General features: G+C 34.1%; 1 protein-coding gene across 6 annotated transcripts in view; it reads left to right on the top strand.

Annotated features, from left to right (window-relative positions):
- The window catches only part of LOC149805333 (transcription factor YY2-like), a 63819-nt gene extending 46936 nt beyond the window's left edge, over positions 1-16883 (top strand). For all 6 annotated transcript variants that reach the window (XM_089949291.1, XM_089949259.1, XM_089949284.1 and 3 more), the window contains 2 exons: positions 6862-6916; positions 15643-16883. In XM_089949291.1, the coding sequence (XP_089805417.1) occupies positions 6862-6901 (40 nt within the window). In that variant the 3' untranslated portion in view covers positions 6902-6916; positions 15643-16883. The remainder of the gene's footprint in view (positions 1-6861; positions 6917-15642) is intronic.
- Positions 16884-17970: the final 1087 nt, after the last annotated feature.

Genomic DNA, 17970 nt, shown 5'->3' with positions numbered 1-17970 from the left:
TTGTTCAGCTTGTTCCTCAGGGATATATATATATATATATATATATATATATATATATATATATATATATATATATGTATCTCCCATTGGCCCTGTAGAGAGAGAGAGTAAAATGAAAGCAAAGTAAGAAGCACAATATGTTTTTGTGTGTGTGTGTGTGTGTGTACTTTCTCTTACTTTAATTGTGTCCTCTATTTCTCAGTATGCATTTAGCATTAATTTTAAGAAGTACTTCATTTTCAAGTTGAAAAATCTGTGTTGTATGTTTATTATCAACACATTTTGTACAAGTCTATATGGGTATGTGAGAAAGCTTGCCAGTAGCTTCTTGTGGGTTGGTGGTTCTTTCAGGGTATTTTCCCTGGTTCTTCCCCCACCTTTACTGCTGGCCGCCATGTATAGCTATCGTGTGCTGAAAAATGGTGTTAAACCCTACAGCAACAACAACTTTTGGTGTAATCATTATGCTTTTTTTCACAAAATTACGCCTTACGCGTAACTGTATTCGGATTACGCATTTTCGCTATATCCCCTAACCAGAAAATTAATAATTTGTTATTTGTTTTCTCATTTTTATTAACATCCCATTAATCCCACAGGCCGTATTCTAGAAAAGACGACTTATATGTAACTACGACATAAGAGTATGCTTGTCCGGAAACTTGCATGTACTTTCCTAACAGTATTATGTTCTATTTATAGCAGTAGCCCCTATTTCCAAGAAACATGCTGGTTTCCACTTTTGACCTCGGTTTCTATTTATAGCATCTGTAGGGCTTAGGAGAGAACAGACTGGTTTTCTGTCTTTTAATCTTTGCTCGCAGATTCTTAGTTTTAATTCATATCTGGTACAGAACAAGTCTAGGTATTTGGCGCTAAAAGTCAAGTCAGATTTATTCTCGTCGATGCGTGTGTTAGAGCAAAACTATTTTTCAAATAATTTCACAGATGGATTAGGAAAAGAGGAAAAACTGATTCAGAGATGAATACATGAATTACACAATACAGCGTTACATTCTAGAGCAGCTTCACATCCCTTGCTGGCTGTGTGGAAAGGATTTTAATATTGGTCATGGTGTTAAAACAGAAACCTTGAATTAGCTTGTTTTATTAACTCCAATACTAAGATAACTTCTGTTTTTACAGCAGAACTAAATTGTGGACACCAATTTTATAAATGCAGAGGCATTATCTACTGATTTCCTAATAAAACACGGACTACCCCAAGCGGTAGAAGACTACATTGGTCCTTTGTTCAAACGAATATTTCCTGATTCCAAAATTGCAGAAAATATGCATGTGCAAGAACAGAATCATCTAATATTGTTAGGTGTTTAGCAGAAGATACTTCACTTAAAATTGCAGAAGCCATGAAGATTGTACCGTTTAGTATTGCAACAGACAGTAGTGATTATGACAAAAAGTGTTACCCAGTCTGTGTAAGAGACTTTGACAATGAAAAGGTCAAAGTCAGGGTGCTCTTCTTTCATTACCAGAGTTAACAGTAGATTCCACTAGAGAAAACATTTTTTATTTGCTTGATAATGCTTTGAATAAATATAATTTGGCAGAAATGTGTGGGGTTTTCAGCTGATACTGCATCAGTGATGACTGGAATTAATAAAGGAGTTGCATTCTATATTTTGAAAAAAGTCTCCATCATTGTACATATCAGGCTGTCTCTGTCATATGATGCACCATGCTGCAGGAAAGGCTGCTGATAAATTAGGAGAACTCCTGAAGTATCAAGTTGATACTCTATCTGACGATGTACTTCATGCAGACAGAGTTGATTTTTTTCATTTATTTCCCAGCTAAAAGACACAATAACTGGAAGATATAATTTTCTCTTTGTCAGGTTATGAAAGGAATATTGGTTCTTTACCATTCTAATGCTGACTGTGAGAGATTGTTCAGTATTGTTAACAAAAGTAAAACTGAATTCAGATCCAGGCTCTGTAATCCAGCACTTGGTGCTTTGCTGCTGTGAAAACATTCATAGTCTCAGCTGGTACAACGTGTTTTGAAAAGCAGTATGAGAGTCTGTTGCTTTTTAAAGCTCAAAGCATTATATACGAAAACTTGAAGCAGTAATTGATGCTAAAAGTCCAGATGGATAAATAAATCATTTTGTACATAAGCTCATTTAATTTTTATTATGTTATATGTGGATTGCTCTTTTTCTGCTCGAATTACTCTTTTTGTCCACTTGGATTACAATTTTTCCTCGTCAGGGGTTGGCATGTATGAAGTAGTAATGGCATGCATTGGTTAAATAGAATTCGCTTTAGTATCTGTTTCTTTTTTTGACAAAAATGATTGATTTCAGTAAACAACCATGACCTTACAGCATTCCACAACATAGAATTATCTTGTGTTTCCGACCTACATGATTAAATATATAGGCTAAATCTTATATCACATAATATTTAGACTGCTTTCATTGAATAATATATTTTCTCTAATCTTTGTTCCAAATTATGTATAAAAACATAAGCTAATGAAGTGGTATTTCATTGACACATCGATATCTGGCATTACAATATGAATTATGGTTTCAAACTAATTTTATAAAGAAAATAACACAAACATGGCGGTTAAAATTTTCATTTAAAATAATTAAATTAGAAAGTGCTAGTCGACGGTTATATTCTTAAAAAAATATATTGTTTAAATTTCGAAAAAGAAGTTGGTATGTTTTCATCATCAAATACAAGGCTACAGTACAGTAGGCCTAACTTGGAAAATCGAGTATTGATATATTGCTCGGGGAAGGGTTAATGATCAGTTAGCTATTAAAACACATCTGTGAATGTGCATGAGTTTGTTGGAGTAATTGTTATCAACACCGCATATATACATTTTGCCTTGGGCTACAACACAACAGTCAGAATTTACTGACTACAGTGAGGAAGCATCTCAAAAGTTGTAAGCTACAGTCAGTTCTTGTCTCCCCCGCCCCCCCCCAAAAAAAACCCTGGGGCAAAGTCGTTTTCGCTTTTGTAACAGAAGAAGGCAAAGTTTACATTTTGAGGCAACTTATTTGCCCGCTTCGTCTGGTAACATGACCCCTGATGAACAAATTTAGATACATCTTTGAACTGCTTGCATTGCAGAACCTTGTAGTACATAGTGAAATGAACAAAAATAATGGATACGTGTCAGGCAGGGGGAAACATGGTTTTACATTCTTAATGCCTTAGGAAAAAAATTGACACTATCCCTCAAACTGAGATGACCATGCCCACTCCTTGGCATGTTGTCAACGATTTCCATTTTATAAAAATTAATTTTCGGTTTTATTATGAACATTTTCACAAAAATCAGATCAAAAATGATAAAGCTATGATATCTTGAATATAGACATGTTTATATCACAACTTTTTTTGGTTGTCTCAGGTAAACGTGACAAGCATTATTGCCTCAGGCATAATTGTGGACTATTTCACACATTACCATGTCTGTGGTCTTTGTAGAATGTCTAATAACTTGTTGACTGGCAGATGGAAGTACCAGTAGGTGGGTGGAGTTGAATTCATCGTTTTTATTAACAGAAGCAGCAGCAATAGTTATAAATATTTTATTAGTGTTTGGATTTTCAAAAGCCAGCAGATAATCATATAAGAGACATCTATCAAAAATATCAGTTTTTAAACATTCACGACCAAAAAATATTCTTTTTCTGGACAAAAAACCAGAGCAAGAACTTCATTATATACAGTAAAGAATGCATATTAAGAAAGGCTTGTATTGCACAATATAAGAATTTTTTTCTACCAAGTTTTTCAAGTAAGTTTCTTAGTACCTATAGTTTCAAATTATTATGTTTGGTAGGATCAAGGTTTGCACTGGAGTTGATCACAGTAAATTGAGTTTCACTGCAGATAATTTCTTAGGCACAGAGAATATTTTGAAATGCATCTGTCATGTTTCCAATAACTACAGCTGATACAATTTTTTCAAGGGCCATATCCTTTAATGTTTCATTATGATGTTGTTTTGGGTTTAACTCCATTTCTCAGTGCAGGATATGCTATACATTGCAGCCAGTATATCTGGTGAAGGAAGAACCTGGGAAGGCCCCAATAATAAACATTGACCCATAGGAAGCTACTGGCAATCGTTTTCTGAGCCAGAACCTCAACCCACTCAGAAGTGAGAATGCATTGATTAGTAATATCAAGCACATTAGACCACTTGGCCATCCAGGGCCCCAGTTCTATTAAGTCAAGTTTGATTTTATGTTGTTTAAAAACTGGTTTATTCCTTTTTATATGACCACCATAAAGTGTGCATACTATGTTATTTTGGTGTCCTTACATCTATTTGTGACCTACTTCATTTGTGCACAATAATTCTCATTAAGCTCTGTCTAAAGTTACCAAATTATATGGATGTTCTGTGCTTGGGTAAAAAAAAGAATCCTGTTAGTTTTGGGATTTATACTTAAGATCAGTGTTACTGAATGAAGAAAAATGACCTCTGCACAATACCTTAAGTTTCCACCATCTACAGTTACCAAACTTTCTGGATGGCTTGCAGCAGGGTATTACCTATTAAAGCTTACGGAGTTACAGGTGTCATTATCACAAATATCAAAGTCACTGTGACTGAAGAAAGAAAGAAAAAAGGTTTTTGCACCAAAAAAAGTTCTACATCACAATCATAGACCATGTTTTATGGATGACTTGCACTGTGGTAAAAAAAAAACTTGAAATCAATAGGTAAAAGGTCTTTATAACTGAAAAAATTATGGTTTCTGTACATATTTTCAATTATTGACCATCTACCTTCAGCAAAGCTGGTGGATGATTGACATGTTGGACAGGGTTCAAAATTAATGCTAATCAGAGATCAGTAAATTTGCCAATAGATAACTAGTTCACTAACCCTGAAAAAATCTGTTGGATCAGTAAACAATAATTCTACCAGTTCTCATAGGTTAAACAATGGTTCATGTCAGATATATCTAATAAAGCATAGGATGGAATTCTCCTTATTGGCTAATTCTTCAGTTGATAAAGTACAGTTAATGCCCAAAGTGAAAATGGCCATGTCTTGTGAAGTAAATGTGGGTGCTGAGCATGTTGAATTGATCTGGTTATCTGGACCAGTTTCAGTACTGGTGATATGCACTCAAACCTGTCCTAATGGTAACTGGAGTTCCTCGGTCACACTGGCCATTCAAATTCCCCACTCCCAGGGAGAATGGTGGTGTAAATTTACTGTATACATATCATGTAATCTGCAGTCATCTGTCTCCTGTAGCCAGCTGCCATATTTTTCTTAACCAAACAGCGACTTCACCCTGCCTTCAACAGTCACTGGAGCATATCAGCAGTGACCACTCCAAGTATGCAAATTGAACTTTTGTTAAATGAGCAAGGCATGTTATATATAAAGGTATATTACTTGAATCGATGGCCTCAGGAAGGTTCTTTTCATTCCATAATCATCAAAGGTCTGTCATAAAAACCAACTGCCTTGTGATCTCAGTGAGTTTGAACAACTGCCTAATCCGTCAGTTATTTGAAATGTGAACACCTGTTTTATGCCTAATTACACAAGCTAGCCTTCTGATACTAGCAGCCACTCCAGTGTTACTCAAAGCCTTTACTTTCATCTAGTACATGACTTCATGGTGTGGACAGTGATAATATCTTTTGAAGCAGATTTTGTTCATTAGTTCATAGGTTGTTTTTAACAGCACTTTGAATGCATTTGTTTGCTGTATCATGTAAGGGAAATGTGAGTTAAGTGCCTTTCCCATGGCCTGGGCAGCTCTTGAACTTCTGACCCTTGGTTTACAAGACTTTTAAGAGCAGTTTGTTATTTAGCCCACAAAATAAATCTATGAATTTATACATTATGGTACTTCTACTATGATACCATAGAAAGGAATGTTGTATTTTATTGTTTTATGTCTTTTATGGACCACTCCGGCGACCTAGTGGTTAGAGTGTCCGCCACGGATGTGGTAGGTCGTGGGTTAGAACCCCGGCAGAGTCGTACCAAAGACTTACAAAAATGGTACTAACAGCTGCCTTGCTTGGCACTCAGCATTGAGAGGTTAGTGTTAGGACTGGTCGGCCTGATGTCAGGATAATGTGACTGGGTGGGACATCATGCTACATGTCTGCGGAATGTTGCCCCAGTGCTAGACATCTCTATAAGCTGTCACACTGCAGACATCGTAGTGATATGACTGAAAAATTGTTAAAGCTACGTTAAAAATCCAGATCACACACACACGCATGTCCTTTATGTCCTGACACAGGAAATATGCATGAATATATGTATATGGTTTAATGGCACATCAGCACACAGTAGTGCTGTTAACAGTAAGTTCTACAATTAAGATAGGAAAAAAATTGAAGAACAAGAACATTTTTAGGAAAGGGGCTAACATTTTCTTGGTTAAGATCGCTATCTGAATTTATTTTCTGGATGATAATGGCTGCTGGAGATTACTAACAATTTTGCCAATCTGAGCTATGTAATCATTGATTGCTTTTTGTTTTCCTATGCTAATGAGCAGTCATAAAGTATTTAAAGCATGCATGCAAACAGTAAAACATATTGCACAAACTATTGTACATTTCCATTCTTAAAATGTGGGCATGGAAAAGAATCTGCAGAATAACCTCTGATCGGAAGAATATTAATGTCATGAATCTGATAATGAAGCTCATAAATTCTAAATTTATCTTTATATTTGTCTATATAAATTAGAATTGAAAGTTGTTCTGAGATGCATTTTATTTGCAAGAGTATTAGTATAAACATATAAAGGAAGAAAGCTTCATATCTCCCTCCATCTTGATAATTGTCAATCTAATGAACCTTTCTTTTCATTTTCAGGGAGGCCATGTTAATAGGATATGCATATGAAGAGCAGTGAATTGGAAATGAATAGGTAAACAACAAGATATTTGTAGTCCAAAGCAAAACGCGGTTGTTATTAGACTTAAGCAAATGACAATTTACTGTCATAATATAGCAATACTGGCAGGTGACAAACAGTTACTCTCATGGCTTACACACATTGTTTGGCTGATACTTATTTGAACCGTGCCATCCGAACACCTGGTGACATGGACTCGGACTCTGTATATGTATATATATATATATATATATATATATATATATATATATATATATACACACACACACACACACACACACACACACACATTGTGACCCCGCTGTAATACAGTACTTGGGTGCCATAGAACTAGCCCGCGTTATAGACCAAACTGTGTTATAAGCAACCAGGTCAGTTAGCTGAAGAAAATGTACCCAAAAAAAATTGTGGGGATGTGTAGGTAATAAATGCGGCCGGTAAAATATGTGCTTCATCGGCACAGTTACCATCTTAAATTGATGTATATTAAATGAGAAATACACCTGTAGTGAAAACAGAGAAGACATATATAATAGTTTCATATATAATAGTTTACTTTATTTAGAGAACCATGAATTGGTACATATACGTGAATCATGTTTATATATAAATGTATAATCTATAGGATGAATAGAGTATCAACACCGTGTACTCATCTGCGAACCTTATCATATACATTGAATCCACAATACAAGTGATTCCATTGAAAATATGCACACACAGAGCTTTAAAATATACATTAATTTTGTAACAGGTCATGCTGGTCTGAATTCAGTGGAAAAACATAGCACAATCACGTAACGAATGACGAAGCACATTTACTTTTCAGTACATTCCAAGTCGGTAAAAGTTTGCGTTTTAAGCCACTGTTGGTAGCGTTTGTAAGCATAAACTTTTTCCCTACAAAAAGGAAACTTTCACAGCATGGTTAATGTGTTCCAGCCGCATTGGAAAATGCAAAAATCCATCAGATTCCATCACTTTTATTTAAGTTTGGTACTGACTTCCTTTGCAGAAAAGTTCCTTGCTGTTATTGAAAGATTGTAGTCGGCTTTCTTTGATGAAGGGTGCATGCGCTATTGAAGTCACCGCTAACGGACAGCTTTGGAGAACCAAACAAATGCCCATTTCTTAATGTGGCGGCAACATCAAATAATTGCATTGCATGATTGAGACTGGTATTATTTCCATTTGCTGAGTTCGTTTTCATAACAGTCGGTGCTTCAAAGATAATCTGTTTCCTTTGAAATTTCAGCAAACTATTATAACTGGGTACATTTTTAAAAAGGAATTGGCCGTTGTTTGGACTATTCTAGTTACTGTCCCTCCATGCCTATTGAATAAACCAATAAGTAAGATGTTTTTGTTTTTTTACATTTGTGGTAGCAGCGTGTTGCTGCCTTCCACGCATGCGTCTGAAAATTAACAAAGGGTCAGTGGGCGATAGAGATGCAGGTGTTCTGATGACAGGGATTATTACAGAAAATGTGAGTGTTCTGAAAGATTTAATTCTGAGTGAAAAGAAGAGGAATTTTACTTATCATCCACATACAAATGTCAGTCTTTGTAAATGTATTAATTACTAGTGAGCCTCGTCTGGTTGATCTCTGTTACCAGAAATGTCAACAACAAAAAAGCGGATATTTCACAACATACAGAACTCGTGCTAAATGTTAAGATAAGCGGATTATGATATAACAATGCACTGTTTAGATGGTTTGTCAATATGGACAAAGAATTTGTTTATGTAACAATATATAAATTTCAGTGCATTTTATATCCAGTTTGCGGCTTTCTTTCATGGGGCCTCTGAATTTCTGCACTCCAAGCCAATGGTTGTATATAAAAGTTTAAACAGCCAACAATGTCGCCAATAAAAAAACGCCACATGGTATGTTTTGCAGCCAATAAGGAAAAACAATCCAAGTTTGCGACATTGGCGAAGACCTACGCAATCTCAGAATAAACTTTTTAAGCAGTTTTTTTTTTATCGTACTTTTAAGAAGAAAAAAATACATTTTCGTGTATAATACATATAAAATTTCAGGAGCCAAACCACCATCATCTTGTATTATTCATACGCGATCTCTTTCCCAAAATGATAAACTTTTTATGGGTTTTTTTTCGTACTTTTTAGAAAGAATTTTTTTATGCACAAGAAAAATATGTGTATATGAAATTTCGGGAGCCACGCCACAACCGTGTTATATTGGAATTCGTGTTATAATGGAGTGTGCTATAGCAGGGTCACACTGTGTATATGTGTGTATATATGTATAAAGACGTGGGGGGGGGTCATCGCCCACCCCATTAGGTGTAACTTAGAAGTTTGCTCCAGGCAAGGACAAGTTTGGCAGTAAAATATGCATAGTTGCTTCAGCATGTTCAGTGGTCTTTTGGAAGAAATTTTGCAGGATCTAGTTATATTTACTGTCACAAAAGAAATTACATCATAGTAAAATTTTTATCAATATAGTTGTCACCATTCAATAATCAAGCACTAAAAATGAGCTTGATTATTTAACTAAGTTATGCAGTTTGATACATAATTTTCTTGCCCGTATCCTCAAGAAATCCAAATATTGTACCATAAGCTGGTTAAATTTATCTTACATTGGAGGGTAGGTGATTTTACAAGAAGATTGTGACATCAGACTTGTATGCCATCAATTGGATATGTGTTGAGCCAAACAAATGTTTCTCCCCCATCTTTATACAGAATAATGAAATCAAGCCCTAAAGGTTTAAGATTGAGGCTTTGATTTGGCTACAGCAAATCTCGTCCCTTCAGGTTATATTTCCTAGTTGTGCACACACACATGAACGATAATCTGTCAATGCTGTATTTCAAGGCTATGACTTTTATTCATATCTTTACATTATACTATAATATCATAATCACTTGACCAATTAAAAACCAAAATATGACCCGTTGAAATAGTTGATGTACTTGGGTTTTTTCTGTTTAGGCTTTTTACCTAAAACCTGTTCTCCACACTTTTATAAAGGATTGTCTTTGGAACGTCAGTGTACTTTCATCTCAAGATCACTTGTAAACCACAAAGTGATGCTGGTTTTCTCTCACAGTAAAGATCATGGATTGTTCTGACCACCAAATCATGAACAGTTTGTCCAACTTTTCTTCTAGAATTATGAGTATTCTCCTTCCTCTTATCCGCTTGATAAATCTTGTTAAGCGACTCTATGGCTGATGTATTATGTTTGTTGAAAATAAATACATGGATTAAAATAAATGAATTGTTTACAAAAATCACAAATTATATGCTGAAGTCAAGCTTCTGTAATTATTTTTATAGTTTAAGATTATATCTGAAACAAGTGAAATAGATCAGCAGGACAATGTTCATTATCATTATTATTATTATTATTATTATTGTCTTCCAAAGCTACTGACTGGTTTTCTTTATATTCAAAGGTTGATTACACTAAATTTTAAGCAGTCTTCGGTTCTTTTTATTCTATTTTTTCTTTGTTGACATTTTAAGCACAATTAGAATGCAGATTAAATGTTATCACATAGTAGGTATAGTTTTCCTACAGTATGTGCAGTTTCATATTTTTGATATTACCACATGTTAAAATATCACTTTATGTGATTCTGATTGGTCCAAATAAGCCCATGAAATTATTGTACAGTATCCTCTTTAATGATTGGCTGGGATCATGGAAAAACATTTTTAACCCCGCCTTCATGAATCTTTTGTTTTGAATGAACATTTTTGGCAGCAGTTTTTTAACTCTACTCGCAAAAGGAATTAAGGAATAATTATTTTGGCTGTCTGAATATGGATATGTTATCCCCACAGAGGTTTGTTATTTCATGTATAACAATATCATAATGAGAAAAGTGGCATAAAACTACAAAACAAGAACAACAGTAAGAAGCAAAACTAAGGGTATTGCTTATTTGATGGCAGGGTGGGGAAGAGTCAGTATATCTGTAACATAGATATAGAATCCACTGCATATACAAGCGTAGTATAAATGTTAACTTACAGAAGTAAATAAACTCACCTCTGTTCACAGAAGAATTTGGACATAAATGGGTCTCTTAACTGACAGAACTTGATCCAACCACAGCTGATCTTTGCGCAGTGTATATGGGATGCAAATCTGACTCAAAAAGAAACTTCTTTGCAGTCTGCTGTTACAGTCAAATACTGCAAATATCTGGTCATATATGCATTGCAGTAAATGTGGGAATTTCTGCATCCAGTAATCCTATTTCACATGAAAATCGCAACAATGTAATGTTTTGTTCTGAAAAGGACATTCTAGGGTAAAATGTACTCTAGGCCTACTGTGTACCATATCTAACAGCATCACATCGCATTTATCATTCTGTTTTGAAAATAATTTTGCCATTTTAAAATGTTCTGTTTATTCGGCTGGAAGCTTTTTCTTCGATTTATAGTTTGTAAAAAAGTGCAATCTACTTTTACTAGTTCAACTTTGTTTGGGACTGTATTTTATGCACAACAAATGAAAGGTACACTGTATGTCAGGATGAATGAAATTATTCGTTCTTCTTTCTATCTAAATGATTTCCACTGAAATAAAAACTGATAAAAAGAATCTCAATATGTAATGATATTAAACTTATGAAACTTGTTGAATAATGTCCAGCTTTTGCTCGCCAAGGCTCGCATAAGTTGGACATTATTGAACTTGTTTCATAAATTCAATATATCATTACCCATTTGAGATCCTCTAAATAGCTATAGATAGTGTTGTTTACCTGTGGCACACAATGGTTCCTGCAGGGCTCAGCGCTGTATCAAAAAGGGACTTGACCACAACTTGTGGCCAAACATGGATAACATACAGACCACTTTTTCAGCATGTATCAAATGAATTGGTTGCACGTTAAGTTGATATGAATTATGGCTAAATCATTTATGCACAAAACAAATTCTGTTATTTTTGCTACATTTTGAGATACAGACATGAAAATTTGATGAGAAACGTGTAAAATGAACTGTAGTTTTTGTTTCGTCATTTCAAAAGGTTTTCAATTTCCCTGATCATCATTACAAAAAAAATGTCAGCTTCTTTCTAGGAGATGTATTCTGACCTGCCACTTATCCCAATTTATTTGGGCTAGTCCCTAATTTTTGTTTTAAAAAAATCCAGATTTTTAAAAACACCCCACCCATATCTTTTGATTCACATTGGCTGCACCTCCTTAAAAAAAAGAGCAATTTAATCATATGGTGAAAATCTATCATTTTTTCCCTTTTCGTCTTTTATGCTAATATTTACTGTATGAATTGATTAACAGTAAATATCAGCATGAAAGATGAAAATGGAAAAATGATAGATCTTCATGCTAGGGCTGTAACATACATTTATCATGTTAAGCAAATAGAACAAGACAGTGGAGATGTCAATTCTTTTGCATAGTTTTTGCAAGTATATGGTCGCAAACACTGATCATGTTTATTGTCTCCTAAACCTGTTTTTTTTTTTTTTTTTTTTTTTTATCATCTTGATTTTCATTACACTCAAGGTGACTGGTCTGGTATTGATAGAATAGTCCAGGAAGGACCATTTTTATTCTTTAATAAATATTCATTTGGACTTGGGATCTTCCTTCTGATAAGATTTTGTCAAAATCACTTTCCATCAGAGAAGGTTTTTGATGAGGTTACTGCATTCTTCAATTTTCTTTTCCCTTAATTCAAATTTTTTAAAAAAAAGATAAATTTACACATACATTCAGGATTTGCAATTGAATGGAAATTCTTGAAAAAGTCATGACCAAAAAATACATTTATCCCAACTGTGAAAAGTCCTTGAATTCTCAAATGTTGATGAAAGTCGGGAATTTTTTGGCAACTCTGGATGGCAAAAACATTTACTTGATTGAGTTGTAACTGAGCTGATCATGAGTTAAATTTATCGAGTTCTGACCATAATAATTGGAGGTTGCAGTAAGGATCGTTTGTATGCTTGCTGTAGACATATTTATATAGGCAATCCAAACACTCAGTTGATTATACTCAAGTAGACTGGTTATTCCACAGATAGCTCCAAATCATTGTATTTTCTCATGCAGAAGGTATGAAGACCATTCTAGCATCACAACAAGCCAACATGTCTGTAGTGCATGATCTCAGAGAATTTAAGAGATAAATTACACAGCTTACCATCACCAGTTTCTGTTTTGATATTTTAAGTTAGCGAAAATGTATTATCTGTATATTATTTAGTACTTAGTAAAGGGGAAAACTTTGTTAAACATTTGTCAATAGTAACCTTGGCAACATGCCTTTGCGGTGAATTTTACTACCAAACATTGCAAAATATTTAGAAATCTACCAACCTTTTGGTAGGCCAAAATGACATGCTTCATCAGCTGATAACCTCGTACTGCAGACCAATGAGAGGACAGTATTCCATTTAGTGTGTTTCACTTGCATATTGCCAAGACCCGCAGTAACATTGGAAATACACACCATTCCTTATACATAGCGTAGTAAGTCAGATCTGACATAGTCTAAAATGTCAAAACATTGAGCTAAACACAGATGTTAAATTATTACGCTCTGTGACATGTTACTTGAAATATTGGTGTCAATTTTTAACTAGCCCACATGTTAGTATATATATTGTATTAAAGGTAAATTTTAAGAAATGTTATAGTCTCTATGAGAATACAGGTTTGGAGACTGATTTATCAGATTACAAGCAGACATAAGTGGATTTTACAGAAAATTCAATGTTTTTTTAACCAGTAATTTATAATTTTGAAAGCCTTTTTGTCTAAATTTAAGTCAACCATTTTGCAATTAAGTCTTGTTAAGTGATGGACTACCACCAAAATTGTCTTTAGAAGTTCAGGTTTTTTGAAAAATGTTGTTAGTTGGTTTTATTTGCACATATTTCAGGGTTAAAACATTTTTCTTTATCAGATAAGATTCTAATACTTTGCATTTGTTTTTGTTTTTTTATTGCAGTAATAGGAAATGTTTACTTTGTATTTTGCATATGATGCAGATAGGTTGCAAATAGTACATGTACCAGATCCTTGTATATAGTTTTTGAATTTGCTGACACAAATAACATTTGTTTTCCTTAATTAATTGCTATGTCCTTTAATAGGTGTTATACTTGCTATCTTGATTTAAAACTGATTATTCTGATTTTTTCCAATTAAAATTTTCAAAGGTAAACAACTGATTTCAGTTAATTCTTTTATTGTTTATTCTTATAATGCAGTTCAGCAAAGTGAAGCATACACTTTTATTCTGTAAATTGAAATGACTTTAACATACAAATCTGTATGAACTTTCAATAGGCTTGTTTCTTATAATGCATTTTTTGGTTTTTAGTACATGGTCATATGTCTGATTCAGATGTTTTGTTAGAGTCTTAAAATAGAAGTATCTTTTCGTTTGGAAAATGCACATCTTCTAAGCTACAATATCATAACGGTCATGTGTGAACCTTGAAAAAATGAAATTAACCCTAGAAATGTCCTGGAAATTTTTCTTTAAAAAATAATGGGAACAGTGGATATTGAATAAATTTTGAACGTATATCCCTTAACTTATCTTACATGCCTAATGAATGAATTAATTTAAGTCACACTTAGTCCTGGTTTACCTCCCAATACAAAAACTGAAATCAAGTGCAGCTACATTTTTTTTACATTGTGAAATTGAATTTCTAAGTGCTGATAAAAGATTTATGATATGGGCAAAACAAAGTACACCTTTCCAGTTACTGAGATAGTCTCCAACTCCATTCTGTCAGTATTCTCTTTGCAGCTATTAGGTTTGTCTTTTAATTAATTTCATTCCTTTTATTGTAGACCTAAAGATAAACATTGATGCTAAGCAATGTAAAGTTAAAAGAAGACCAGTTTAGGTCTATATCTGGACATGCTCTTTTATTAGAAAATATATTGTTTTCTAACCTGAACCATCTCCAGTCCAGATAGGTTTTGATTTTGTATGCATACAACCAAGTTCAAATAATAATTTTTAAAAAATTAAACAAGATATTCAAGGTTACATTGAGAGAAAATATAAATGCAACAACAAGAATAAAAATAATCAGCATATTGATTATGCATATTTACTGATGTTGAAGATATGTCATCAATGCATCCACATTTAATGGTAACCAAATAAGATGCGAGAGGATCTCCTTGACAAGAGCCTGCCATTATTTGTGTATGACCTAATATTTATTGCTGATAGCATGTTTATGTTTATTCCTTCCATTTTCCAAAAATTAGTTTTGAGAAATTCAATGATATTGGAATGTTGGAAATTTAAGGCAAGATGAAATATTAGACTGAAGTAAACCAAATGTTTTCATCTACAAGAAATAGGGTTCTAGTCAATTGAAACCCATATATTAAACTGATGGACTTGGGAAAGGTTCATCCAAATCATCCATGATCATGGATAGGTGCTCAGTATTATTATCTGAATGGTTTGTTGGTCTACATTACTGACCTGGTGAGTGATACCAATGTAATCTGTATCAACTGAATATTAATTAGTGGTGGAGGTTGATTGGTAATCTGCTCACAGTGCTGTTGACCACTTATAAGTCAGTATTTTTAGGGGTGGGGAGTTTCCACATATTTAATACATGCAGATTAGAAAACTCAAATCATAGTTCACATTCTAACATTTGGCACTATGACTTCAGCTACTGCAAATATCGTTCTTAATCTATGAACTTTTATTTTCTGTTTGCAGGATGAGGAAAGGATTTTGTCATGTTTCATCAAGAAAGTTGGATATCACAGTAGATTCATGATTCACAAATGGACCTGTTCTTTAAAGGATGTTAGTACCAGCTTGTCATAACAATGGAGTTTATGCTAATTTATTATGAATAATGAAAAGTTCAGTAACTTTGTTTTTGTCCTCCGGAATCTTTAGGAAAGGTCCATCATTGCCATTGAACTTGAGTGGATATTGTTTCACATGTACAATCTCTTTGATCTGTCTACATCACACTTTTTTACATCAGTTCGTGTGTTTTTTCACTGGCAGTTGTTCCAGGGAAAATTTATGTTACAGCCCTTTGTTGTTTACCTATTAATTAAAGAGCAGCTGCATTTACAAAGAAACCATGTGTATGGAATGACTGTTGAACAAAGATCATGCCAAGTATCAGTCTGAAATATCGTTTTTGTAAATCTGTGGAGGAATTATTAATTCTTCTATACAGCTTGAGATCTAGTTTTTGGAGATTCAACACTAGCTTGACACATTGCATTAGGAATGATTGAGTCATATATATTGACATTTTCAGAGCATCCTTTCGTTGCTTCTTCATCCACCAGTTAATCTGGCTGCCATGTGCTGAAAAATGGTGTTAAACCCACAACAACAACAGCAACACCAGTAGACAGATTTTTACTTGTGAAAGAGACATTTTTTCATCATTGAAAGAACATTACATTTTTGGAGGGAAAAGTTGAAAATCGTAGCTGTTTCGTTATTGATAATATGAATCTGTCTATAGCTTCAGTTTTATAGGATTTAATTCCTCAGTATATTTAGTCGACTGTCAGCATATATAACAGCTTACCCTGACAGGAACAAGCTCCTTTAATCTGTTCAAGTGTTGGAGCATGTCAACATGGTTTTGATATACAGGTCTTTTCGCAAGGACAGTCATGCATACAGAAACGTTACAGCATACACTCGGGTCTAATGGCACAATGTAGCAGGTCTGGTTATTCTATCTTGTATTAATATTAGTATACATTTATTTATATGGCAAGTTTTAAGCTTGCTGTGGACCGATTTACATGACAAAAATGTACTATGTACATTCATGTAATGTACTATGTACATAAGTATGGGGATTTATGTGTGATTGTTTTAGAGCAATAATGAATCTGATGTACATGTATTATATTTCAGTTGTACAGTAATGTTTAAAAAATATTGTGGAATTCGTTCAGATATTAAATGAAATGACTGAACATTATTGTCTGTCTTTTAATTATCTCCATGCAACAAAGTAGGGGGATGAGTCATAATTGCCTTTTTGATGAAATGTTCATACATATGTTTGTGTGGTTGTGTGAATGTTTATTTGTTTATTCATTTCTTATACCCTCTGTTTCGCTTACACACGTGATAATTAGCATTTGGCTGAATCTCGGGGGCAGAGCATCTCGTCCATTGAAAGTAGGTTATTATGATGTCATTTTCATGCTAGAGTGACATTTGTAGATTCTACTGTTTATTGTTAACCCTCAGTATCCTGGACCTATTTCCACGTACATAAGAAAATTTGTAGGTGGGTATATCTCAGAAGAATATCTCGATCGTACCAAAGCTAGGTTGCCACCAATTTTAGCAAATTATCATAATTAAATTGTTATGAACAACTCGTGTAAAGGTCGACGAACAAATAGCACTAGATTTCACTTGTTTTCATGGACAAGACAAAAATAAATCGACCAGTAGCATCAGTGGCATCAAGAATTGTTTTTCTATAGATGTCTTCAAAAAGAAAAAACCCTGGGATGTATCATTCGTGATTCATAGAATCCTTATTTGTTCATCACACCCTAAATATCATGATATTTGGTGTGCAGATGCATCGCAAGTAGAGTAACAAAACGAATAACTAAGGCACGGTAACTTAATTTTAATAGTATTAATACATAACATGTCATCATCCCGTTAGATGGAATGTTCTAGAAAGTCTGAAACGAAAGACAGTAGGCCCTTTCCGACTCCAAGGTCATAGGTCTTGTTAATCGGTTGCTGTAATCACTCGGGGAAAAAAAATCTTTTTCTGTGTCCAAGAGGCACTGAAACCTTTCCGATCCATTTTTTTTCTGTCTTTTTTTCCCACCACCCCGTATTTTCAGAAGGATTAGACCATCAAGTTATCCGTTTTGGTTTTGTTCTTGACATCTGGTGGCGGAGAACAACTGTGCGAAAACGGCATTCGTGCTGGAGCAATAACTTTTTAATTCAGTGGGTTATCGGGCAGCTCGCTACTAATAACTTTATTTTGACTAACCTTTGCATCCAACCGGTAAGTATAATCCCTTT

Source organism: Sinohyriopsis cumingii, chromosome 2 (assembly GCF_028554795.1).
Source record: "Sinohyriopsis cumingii isolate HCF-2022 chromosome 2, ASM2855479v2, whole genome shotgun sequence".
In the NCBI taxonomy this organism is placed as follows: domain Eukaryota; kingdom Metazoa; phylum Mollusca; class Bivalvia; order Unionida; family Unionidae; genus Sinohyriopsis; species Sinohyriopsis cumingii.
This window is presented reverse-complemented; position numbering and strand designations above follow the sequence as displayed.